Genomic DNA, 12,064 nt, shown 5'->3' on the forward strand with positions numbered 1-12,064 from the left:
GACTGGTTTAGATCTGGGACACCAGTCATTGCTCCCCTGTAATCAGGGACTGGTTTAGACCTGGGACACCAGTCATTGCTCCCCTGTAATCAGGGACTGGTTTAGACCTGGGACACCAGTCATTACTCCCCTGTAATCAGGGACTGGTTTAGATCTGGGACACCAGTCATTGCTCCCCTGTAATCAGGGACTGGTTTAGATCTGGGACACCAGTCATTGCTCCCCTATAAATCAGGGACTGGTTTAGACCTGGGACACCAGTCATTGCTCCCCTATAAATCAGGGACTGGTTTAGACCTGGGACACCAGTCATTGGTCCCCTGTAATCAGGGACTGGTTTAGACCTGGGACACCAGTCATTGGTCCCCTGTAAATCAGGGACTGGTTTAGACCTGGGACACCAGTCATTGGTCCCCTGTAATCAGGGACTGGTTTAGACCTGGGACACCAGTCATTGCTCCCCTGTAATCAGGGACTGGTTTAGACCTGGGACACCAGTCATTGCTCCCCTGTAATCAGGGACTGGTTTAGACCTGGGACACCAGTCATTACTCTTCTGTAATCAGGGACTGGTTTAGATCTGGGACACCAGTCATTGCTCCCCTGTAATCAGGGACTGGTTTAGATCTGGGACACCAGTCATTGCTCCCCTATAAATCAGGGACTGGTTTAGACCTGGGACACCAGTCATTGGTCCCCTGTAATCAGGGACTGGTTTAGATCTGGGACACCAGTCATTGCTCCCCTGTAATCAGGGACTGGTTTAGACCTGGGACACCAGTCATTGCTCCCCTGTAATCAGGGACTGGTTTAGACCTGGGACACCAGTCATTACTCCCCTGTAATCAGGGACTGGTTTAGATCTGGGACACCAGTCATTGCTCCCCTGTAATCAGGGTTTAGATCTGGGACACAAGTCATTGCTCCCCTATAAATCAGGGACTGGTTTAGACCTGGGACACCAGTCATTGGTCCCCTGTAATCAGGGACTGGTTTAGATCTGGGACACCAGTCATTGGTCCCCTGTAATCAGGGACTGGTTTAGACCAGAAAAGCAGCGGTAGTCTGAACCTCATTGTGTAAGAATGAAATGTAGTCCTTAGTTGAATATGATTGTAACTGATGAGAAGACTAGACTCCAGCATGTCTTGTTGCTATGAAAGATTCAAGCAAAGAGACCGTTCCTTTTATAGCACATTAAACTGTAAAACTATATAGTATAGCCAGTCCCTCTCTGTACTGAACTAATAAAAACGACCCTCCTACAACAGTTCATACATCTGATCCAAGTGTTTCTCCCTCTCCACCACAAACACAGTACCGCTAATAATAAGGACCTGAATTGATCGGCCCACCTTATTTTACAGCGTAATAAAACTACTGCCATCCATCTTACCTTGCATTTTGGCCAGGACGTATTCAAACCCTTTCATGGTCTTTGTAACACTGGTCTTGAACCGGGCAAGGCCGAATTCCTGTAAAGGGAGGCCAGAGATGAATGATGGTTAGGGTATGACAGATGGGGAGGTCTGGTCTTGTTGTGTGGTATGACTGACAGTGAGTAACGTTAGTTCCTGTGGTGTATTTGTATCTATTATGGATCCCCATTAATACAAAATTAAGGCAGTTATACATTTTTTTAAACATTACAATACATTCATAACAGATTTCACAACATATTAAGTGTGTGTCCTCAGGCCTCTACTCTACTACCACATATCTACAACACAAAATCCGTGTGTACATGTGTGTATAGTGCGTATGTTATCGTGTGTGTGTATGCATGTGTTTGTGCCTATGTTTGTGTTGCTTCACAGTCCCCGCTGTTCCATAAGGTGTATTTTTATCTGGTTAATTTTTTTAAAATCTGATTCTACTGCTTGCATCAGTTACCTGATGTGGAATATAGTTCCATGTAGTCATGGCTCTATGTAGTACTGTGCGCCTCCCATTGTCTGTTCTGGACTTGGGGACTGTGAAGAGACCTCTGGTGGCATGTCTTGTAGGGTATGCATGGGTGTCTGAGCTGTGTGCTAGTCTTTAAACAAATGTAGTGATGACGTCAATCTCTCCTCCACTTTGAGCCAGGAGAGATTGACATGCATATCATTAATGTTAGCTCTCCGTGTACATTTAAGGGCCAGCCGTGCTGCCCTGTTCTGAGCCAATTGCAATTTTCCTAAATCCCTCTGTGGCACCTGACCACACGACTGAACAGTAGTCCAGGTGCGACAAAACTAGAGCCTGTAGGACCTGCCTTGTTGATGGGGCAGCAGGTAGCTTAGTGGTTAAGAGCGTTGTACCAGTAACCGAAAGGACGCTGGTTCTAATCCCCGAGCCGACTAGGTGAAAATCTGTCGATGTGCCCTTGAGCAAGGCACTTAACCCTAATTGCTCCTGTAAGTCGCTCTGGAAAAGAGCGTCTACTAAAATGTAAGAAGGTAGAGCAGTGCTTTATTATGGACAGACTTCTCCCCATCTTGGCTACTGTTGTATCAATATGTTTTGACCATGACAGTTTACAATCCATGGTTACTCCAAGCAGTTTAGTCACCTCAACTTGCTCAATTTCCACATTATTCATTACAAGATTTAGTTGAGGTTTAGGGTTTAGTGAATGATTTGTCCCAAATAAAATGTTTTTAGTTTAAGAAATATTTAGGAATGACTTATTCCTTGCCACCCATTCTGAAACTAACTGCAGCTCTTTGTTAAGTGTTGCAGTCATTTCAGTCGCTGTAGTAGCTGACATGTATAGTGTTGAGTCATCCGCATACATAGACACACTGGCTTTACTAGATGCCAGTGGCATGTCATTAGTAAAGATTGAATAAAAGTAAGGGGCCTAGACAGCTGCCCTGGGGAATTCCTGATTCTACCTGGATTATGTTGGAGAGGCTTCCATTAAAGAACACCCTCTGTGTTCTGTTAGACAGGTAACGCTTTATCCACATTATAGCAGGGGGTGTAAAGCCATTACACATACGTTTTTCCAGCAGCAGACTATGATCGATAATGTCAAAAGCCGCACTGAAGTCTAACAAAACAGCCCCCACAATATTTTTATCATCGATTTCTCTCAGCCAATCATCAGTCATTTGTGTAAGTGCTGTGCTTGTTGAATGTCCTTCCCTATAAGCGTACTGAAAGTGTTGTCAATTTGTTTACTGTAAAATAGCATCTCATCTGGTCAAACACAATTTATTCCAAAACTGTACTAAGGGTTGGTAACAGGCTGATTGGTCGGCCATTTGAGCCAGTTAAGAGGGCTTTACTATTCTTAGGTAGGGGAATGACTTTTGCTTCCCTCTAAGCCTGGGGGCATACACATTCTAGTAGGCTTAAATTGAAAATATGGCAAATAGGAGTGGCAATATCGTCTGCTATTATCCTCAGTAATTTTCCATCCAAGTTGTCAGACCCCAGTGGCTTGTCATTGTTGATCGACAATAATATACTCTTCCACACTCACTTTACGGAACTCAAAATTAAAATTATTGTCTTTCATAATTTGGTCAGATATACTTGGATGTGTAGTGTCAGCGTTTGTTGCTGGCATGTCATGCCTAAGTTTGATAATCTTGCCAATGAAAAATTCATTACAGTAGTTGGCAATATCAGTCGGTTTTGTGATGAATGAGCCATCTGATTCAATAAATGATGGAGCTGAGTTTGCCTTTTTCCCCTAAATGTAATTGAAGGTGCTCCAAAGCTTTTTACTATCATTCTTTGTCATTTATCTTTGTTTCATGGTGTAGTTTCTTCTTCTTTTTATTCAGTTTAGTCACATGATTTCTCAATTTGCAGTACGTTTGCCAATCAGTTGTGCAGCCAGACTTATTTGCCATTCCTTTTGCCTCATCCCTCTCAACCATACAATTTTTCAATTCCTCATCAATCCACAGGGATTGTTTACAGTCATTTTCTTAAATGGGTGCATGCTTATTAGTAACTGGGATAAGCAATTTCATAAATGTGTCTGTTTGCTCCTCATTACACACCACGGACCAACATATATTCTTCACATCAACAACATAGGAATCACTACAAAACGTATTGTATGACCTCTTATACACAATATTAGGCCCAGCCTTTGGAGCTTTGGTTTTCCTAGATATGGCTACTATATTGTGATCACTACATCTGATGGATTTGGATACTGCTTTCAAACAAATTTCTGCAGCATTAGTAAAGATGTGATCAATACATGTTGATGATCTCATTCCTGTACTGTTTGTAACTACCCTGGTAGGTTGACTGATAACCTGAACCAGGTTGCAGGCACTGGTTACAGTTTGAAGCTTTTTCTTGAGTGGGCAGCTTGATGAAAGCCAGTCAATATTTTAAATCACGCAGATAGTATATCTCTCTATTGATATCACATACATTATCAAGCATTTCACATATGTTATCCAGATACTGACTGTTAGCACTTGGTGGTCTATAGCAGCTTCCCACCAGAATGGGCTTTAGGTGAGGCAGATGAACCTGTAGCCATATTACTTCAACAGTATTTAACATGAGATCCTCTCTAAGCTTTACAGGAATGTGGTTCTGAATATAAACAGCAACACCCACTGGCATTTCTGTATTTTCTGTAAATGTTATAACCTTGTATTGCTACCACTGTATCAAAGGTATTGTCTAAGTGAGTTTCAGAGATAGTCAGAATATCCTCCTTATAAAACGTGTTTTGTTTCCAAAAGGTATCGAAATTGTCAACAAAAGATACACCCATTGAGCTGCAATAATCACGTAGCCAGTTGTGAAGAGAAAGAATCCTGCTAAAGCGTTCAATACCACGATTCAGAGAGGGCACAGGGCCAGATATGATGGGTATTTTGTTAGTGTCTAGAAGAGAGTCAATCAGCTCTTTCAAATCCAGTTTCAACTGTTCAGAGCTGCCCTTCATAATGTAATTAAAACCCCACATGGTCTACGATAGAATCGATGTCCATGTCCTGGCGGAGAACATTCTGGAGCAGCTTAGTAATGTCATTTACTCGAGCTCCGGGATAGCACAGTGTTTTTGCACCAGGAACGGTCACATTTCTTACCATGTGGTGGTTACGGTGTGACAGAATAGCCTGGACAAGCTTGACAATTGACGGCGCAAACAGATCTAATGACAGACAGTGAATGATGTTAGTAGTTGCTGGACATGTCTTAACTTTCAGAACTGGGCAGTTTAATAGGGTTTATCAAAGTCAGATACCAGACAGTCAATCATTCAACAACTTCTACACAGGCTAAACAGGCAAATGGCCAGCTTGTGGTTCCTTTACGACAGTCTTTCTGTAACTCATATATCTACATGGATAGCTATATAGTACCAGTACCACTTCCCCCTGGCGGGGTGGGTTTCGGACTGCACACACCTGTATAGCTCTGGAGAGCCCGTAGACGTTAGACGAGATCCAGGCCTCTCTGTTAATCTCCGTCCAGCTGGTGTTGTCAGGGTTAATTCTGTACTCACAACGCTCCTCCACAGACTGACAGGGGAATCAAAACATAACAAGACCTTATTATGAAACACAAAGCCTTCACTGTCTCATCCTAGAATATCCAAGGCCTGAGGTCGTATAGTATAGTGTATATAGCGCATTCGGAAAGTATTCAGACCCCTTGACTTTTTCCACATTTTGTTATGTTACAGCCTTATTCTAAAATTGATTAAATTAATTGTTTTCCTCATCAATCTACACACAATAACCCATAATGACAAAGTGAAAAACAGGTTTTTAGAAATGTTTGCAAATGTATTAAAAATATAAAACAGAAATACCTTATTTGCATGATTATTCAGACCCTTTGCTATGAGACTCGAAATTGAGCTCAGGTGCATCCTGTTTCCATTGATCATCCTTGAGATGTTGATTGGAGTCCACCTGTGGTAAATTCAATTGATTGGACATGATTTGGAATGGCACACACCTGTCTATATAAGGTCCCACAGATGACAGTGCATGTCAGAGCAGAAACCAAGCCATGAGGTCGAAGGAATTGTCCGTAGAGCTCCGAGACAGGATTGTGTCGAGGCATAGACCTGAGGAAGGGTACCTTAAAATGTCTGCAGCATTGAAGGTCCCCAATAACACAGTGGCCTCCAACATTCTTAAATGGAAGAAATTTGTAACCACCAAGACTCTTCCTAGAGCTGGCCGCCCGGCCAAACTGAGCAATTGGGGGAGAAGGGCCTTGATCAGGGAGGTGACCAAGAACCCGATGGTCACTCTGACAGAGCTCCAGTGTTCCTCTGTGGAGATAGGAGAACCTTCCAGAAGGACAACCATCTCTGCAGCACTCCACCAATCAGGCCTTTATGGTAAAGTGGCCAGAAGGAAGCCACTCTTCAGTAAAAGGCACATGACAGCCCGCTTGGAGTTTGCCAAAAGGCACCTAAAGGACTCTCAGACCATGAGAAACAAGATTTCTAGTCTGATGAAACTAAGATTGAACTCTTTGGCCTGAATGCCAAGCGTCACATCTGGAGGAAACCTAGCACCATCCCGTGGGGATGTTTTTCAGCGGCAGGGACTGGGAGACTAGTCAGGATCGAGGGAAAGATGAACGGAGCAAAGTACAGAGAGATCCTTGATGAAAACCTGCTCCAGAGCGCTCAGGACCTCAGACTGGGGCGAAGGTTTACCTTCCAAAAGGACAACAACCCTAAGCACACAGCCAAGACAACGCAGGAGTTGCTTCGGGACAAGTCTCTGAATGTCCTTGAGTGGCCCAGCCAGAGCCCGGACTTGAACCCCATCGAACATCTCTGGAGAGACCTGAAAATAGCTGTGCAGCGATGCTCCCCATCCAACCTGACAGAGCTTGAGAGGATCTGCAGAGAAGAATGGGAGAAACTCCCCAAATACAGGTGTGCCAAGCTTGTAGCGACATACCCAAGAAGACTCGAGGCTGTAATCGCTGCCAAAGCTGCTTCAGCAAAGTAAAGGGTCTGAATACTTATGTAAATGTGATATTTCAGTTTGTTATTTTTAATACTTTTGCAAAAATGTCTAAAAACCTGTTTTTGCTCAGTCATTATGGTTTATTGTGTGTAGATTGATGAGGGGAAAAAAACAATTTAATCAATTTTAGAATGAGGCTGTAACAAAATGTGGAAAAGTGAAGGGGTCTGAATACTTTCCGAATGCACTGTCAATAAAGTTTGATTTGATTGATGACATTACAGCTGTAGAATATTTAATGAACTGTAATTTTCACAAAGACAAGTGCAGTTTTTCCATAAACTTTTAATTGATAACTTGGTATTTTACCACTTGACATATCAATCATATAGTGGAAAGGATCCTATAAATCAAGACTGTGTGAATGCATGCGCCACTCCGAATAAATAAATACTGTGCCTTTGAAGATTTGTCTCTGGTCATGAAACTACAATATAGCTTGGATGTCTCAATATATATATATTTTTTTAACTGTTTTTGCTTAGTCATTATGGGGTATTGTGTGTAGATTGATTAGGGAAAAAAACATTTTAATCAATTTTAGAATAAGGCTGTAACGTAACAAAATGTGTAAAAAGTAAAGGGGTCTGAATACTTTCTGAATGCACTGTACATACCCGACGGAGTCTATAATGTGATTTAAGAACTGCAGTAGGAGATATACAGTGCAGAGCAGTATAAAGACCTGGTTCTTCATAGTGAAAGGGAAATACCGCTCAAATTCAAATACACCACATGGCCAAAAGTATGTGGACACTCCTTCACATTAGTGGATTCGGCTATTTCAGCCACACCCGTTGCTGACAGGTGTATAAAATCGAGCACACAGCCATGCAATCTCCATAGACAAACATTGGCAGCAGAATAGCCTTACTGAAGAGCTCAGTGACTTTCAACGTGGCACCGGCATAGGATGCCACCTTTCCAACAAGTCAGTTTGTAAAATTTCTGCCCTGCTAGAGCTGCCCCGGTCAACTGTAAGTGCTGTTATTATGAAGTGGAAACGTCTAGGAGCAACAACGGCTCAGCCATGAAGTGGTAGGCCACACAAGCCCACCTAGTGCTGAAGCGCGTAGCTCGTAAAAATCGTCTGTCCTCGGTTGCAATGCTCACTACTGAGTTCCAAACTGCCTCTCGAAGCAACGGCAGCACAAGAACTGTTCATCGCGAGCTTCATGAAATGGGTTTCCATGGCCGAGCAGCCGCACACAAGCCTAAGATCACCATGCACAACGCCAAGCGTCGGCTGGAGTGGTGTAAAGCTCGCCGCCATTGAACTCTCGAGCAGTGGAAACGCGTTCTCTGGAGTGATGAATCACGCTTCACCATCTGGCAGTCCGACGTACTAATCTGGGTTTGGCGGATGCCAGGAGAACGCTACCTGCCCCAATGCATAGTGGCAACTGTAAAGTTTGGTAGAGGAGGAATAATGGTCTGGGGCTGTTTTTCATGGTTTGGGCTAGGCCCCTTAGTTCCAGTGAAGGGAAATCTTAACGATACAGCATACAATGACATTCTAGACGATTCTGTGCTTCCAACTTTGTGGCAACTGTTTGGGGAAGGCCCTTTCCTGTTTCAGCATGACAATGCCCCCGTGCACAAAGCGAGGTCCATACAGAAATGGTTTGTCGAGATTGGTGTGGAAGAACTTGACTGGTCTGCACAAAGCCCTGACCTCAACCCCGTCGAACACCTTTGGGATTAATTGGAACGCCGACTGCAAGCCGAGCCTAATCGCCCAACATCAGTGCCCAACCTCACTAATGCTCTTGTGGCTGAATGGAAGCAAGTCCCCGCAGCAATGTTCCAACATCTAGTGGAAAGCCTTCCCAGAAGAGTGGAGGCTGTTATAGCAGCAAAGGGGGGACCAACTCCATATTAATGCCAATGATTTTGGAATGAGATGTTCGACGAGCAGGTGTCCACATACTTTTGACCACGTAGTGTAAATTCAAAGATGAAGACTTGCGTTGGCTCCCTGAGCTAATGCCTAGGCTTTAGCTCAGCGGGCCAACACAGTCACAGTTCGAATCCCAGTTGGTCACACGTACCATCATGCGTGCGTGGCTGATGTTCCAAGTCAGCGTTGTCATGGTTCTGTTCTGAGGGTCCACGATGGAATCCTCGATGATGTAGGCGTGCCTCGCCATGGTAACCGGCAGGTACTTCTCCATCCAACGAGGGGCGCGGTTCGTTTTGGTCAGCAGTCGCCTAGAGACCAGACAGTTACCGGGGGTTACCTCCCTGAAGATGATGTCCTCCGTTAGGACATGGTTACTGTGGGCAGGGAGAAAGCGGGAGAGAAGAGATGATTGAATTGGAAAAACTATCGGAGACTTTGGAGCGAGAGAGGAGACGGGAGGGGTGAAGACATGCTGGGGAAGAGGAGACGGGAGGGGTGAAGACATGCTGGGGAAGAGGAGACGGGAGGGGTGAAGACATGCTGGGGAAGAGGAGACGGGAGGGGTGAAGACATGCTGGGGAAGAGGAGACGGGAGGGGGTGAAGACATGCTGGGGAAGAGGACACGGGAGGGGTGAAGACATGCTGGGGAAGAGGAGACGGGAGGGGTGAAGACATGCTGGGGAAGAGGAGACGGGAGGGGTGAAGACATGCTGGGGAAGAGGAGACGGGAGGGGTGAAGACATGCTGGGGAAGAGGAGACGGGAGGGGTGAAGACATGCTGGGGAAGAGGAGACGGGAGGGGGTGAAGACATGCTGGGGAAGAGGAGACGGGAGGGGGTGAAGACATGCTGGGGAAGAGGAGACGGGAGGGGTGAAGACATGCTGGGGAAGAGGAGACGGGAGGGGTGAAGACATGCTGGGGAAGAGGACACGGGAGGGGTGAAGACATGCTGGGGAAGAGGAGACGGGAGGGGTGAATTAGGTATGATTACAGCTTAAAGGGATACTGCAAGATTAGAGGTCGCAACATTGTATGTCTCAATGGCGCTGCCCCGTGACAGACGCAGTGATGGGACTGCTACAACGTTGTGATGTCTATCCATCTCTATGCTACAACGTTGTGACGTCTACACTATCTTTCTTACCTGTAGGGGTTGCCTAATTATTCAAGCAATGCTTGATATACAGTCTAAAACGTATCTCTGCAAAATTGTTGAAGTGTTCCTTACAAGCCAGAACGTTTAATAAAATTACATTTGAACTTACTCTACCGGTTGTCTGTGCGGTTGGTCCTTCATTCACTCAAAATTTGAGACAGAATATCCACAGGAAAGTTCCATTACATTACACATAAGAGTCATTGGACGAAGGCGTCTTCTGTAGGGAGGAGTTTTGTTTAGAGCCGCGATGCTCGGTCTGACCATTAACACGCATCGCTTGCGGTACGGTTTTGGAACCATAAGGACCTTATCTTTCATACCGGCGAGAAATAATTCTCAAAAATCGAAACGCTAAATTGATACACACCATTATAGGGTTCCCACACGGCCATATCTCCATGTTACAGCGCTTGTTTACAGATGGAAGACAGAGTGGACTACCTGTGCTAATTAGCTGTGCTAATACCTGTGCTAATTAGCTGTGCTAATACCTGTGCTAATTAGCTATCTGCGTCTCCTGTGTGTAAATGGACAGACAGACGCCACAAACGTATTGTCACTGAAAAATACTGCTGGCAGCAACTGTGTACAGTAAATGTGTATTTTGCTTTTGTGAAATAATTTTGATGTGATATGAAAGTAGAGGGCTTTGTGTTTCTAGAACAGTACAGCAGTTGAGAATCGATTCACGTTCAGATGGAGTATTTGGCTGTTTTGGCTTCCAGAGCCAATTCGCCCTATAAACAGAACATGTAAGGTTCTTGGACATAGGCAGCGTTTCCCAAACCCTAAGGGGTGAACGTTTTGGTTTTTGCCCTAGCACTACACAGCTGATTCAAATAATTAACTCACCATCAAGCTTTGATTATTTTTAAATCAGCTGTGCAGTGCTAAGGCAAAAACTAAAACGTGCACCCCTTGTGGTCCCCAGGACCGAGTTTGGGAAACGCTGGACTAAGGATTAACTTTAGGCTCCTTTTGTCCAGTATTGGGCTAGGTTAAGGGTATCTTTCTTACCTGTAGGGGTTAAGGGTATCTTTCTTACCTGTAGGGGTTGGGATATCGCTCCCAGAAAGCAGTGCAGACTTGGTCCCAGGAACTTTTCAGAAGACCCACGCAGGCAAAGTACTTCACCATTGTTCCCGTAAAAAGATGACTTTATCTGTAACGTTACACTTTGGTAAATACCTGTTAGAAGAATAGTACACGTGCGTGAGCTCAAATTAGCTAGTATATGATCAATTACATGCCTAATCAATCGTGAAATTAGCTGCACTAAAAACCGAAACTCCTAGATAAGCATAGAAAGTGGAATGCTGCGCTTTAAATGACAGCTGTCAATCAACTTCAGTGAAATTAAAGCAGTAACCTGCACACTAGCCATAGCTAACGTTAACCTGTCTGTCCATAATATCGCTATATGTATGTCCATATACTGCTCGATATGCAACCCAGTTCTGCTAACGACATCGTTAGTGACAGTTTGACAGGTAATGGGATAAAAACTGAAACGGTCACGTCTGCACGCAGTCCCTCTAGTCTTGCTAGAATGCTAAGGTAACGAGCTAGCTAGTTAGCTTAGCATAGCGTGGGAGTCAACGCCATGTATTTATTAGCTACCTTGACCCATTTTCATATGAGAAAAAAATCTACACATCTTTCCGCTTGAATATGAAACGGTAAGAAAGCCACTTACCTCGTTGGCAATACCATTTACAGCGGAGATAAGTGCATTTTCTACTACTTTTAGAAGAATGTAGCTTGCAACTACATGAAAGACTGATTCGGGCCGATTGAATGGGAAGTTCAAGAACAACGTCATATCCGGTGCGAGTAGACCAAAAAGCAGAGAGGAAGAGGCGTAGCGAGAGGGATACCTGGGGCCAACATCTGGCTTCTCCAGCAGGTGGCGTTGTTTCTGGGGAAGGACGATGGCGGAAGCGGAGAAGGCGCTTGAATCTGATGGCGGTGGAAATAAGGATGAATGGACTTTTGTCCAAAAAGGATGGAAAATTAAGTACAATTATTGTGG

At 44.5% G+C, this 12,064-nt stretch overlaps 1 protein-coding gene across 2 annotated transcripts in view; it reads right to left on the minus strand.

Moving 5' to 3' along the window:
* LOC121559932 (PRELI domain-containing protein 1, mitochondrial) overlaps nt 1–11,847 on the minus strand; it is a 22,586-nt gene extending 10,739 nt beyond the window's left edge. The window contains exons 1-5 of one of the 2 annotated variants that reach the window (XM_041872962.2): nt 11,729–11,847; nt 11,078–11,194; nt 9,020–9,245; nt 5,379–5,492; nt 1,397–1,475 (exon numbers count right to left, since the gene is read on the minus strand). In XM_041872962.2, the coding sequence (XP_041728896.1) occupies nt 1,397–1,475; nt 5,379–5,492; nt 9,020–9,245; nt 11,078–11,169 (511 nt within the window). In that variant the 5' untranslated portion in view covers nt 11,170–11,194; nt 11,729–11,847. Of the gene's footprint in view, nt 1–1,396; nt 1,476–5,378; nt 5,493–9,019; nt 9,246–11,077; nt 11,221–11,728 lie in introns of both variants that reach the window. The other variant, XM_041872961.2, reaches the window with a different exon arrangement.
* Nucleotides 11,848–12,064: the final 217 nt, after the last annotated feature.

This window comes from Coregonus clupeaformis, unplaced genomic scaffold (assembly GCF_020615455.1).
Source record: "Coregonus clupeaformis isolate EN_2021a unplaced genomic scaffold, ASM2061545v1 scaf0485, whole genome shotgun sequence".
Classification (NCBI taxonomy): Eukaryota; Metazoa; Chordata; class Actinopteri; order Salmoniformes; family Salmonidae; genus Coregonus; species Coregonus clupeaformis.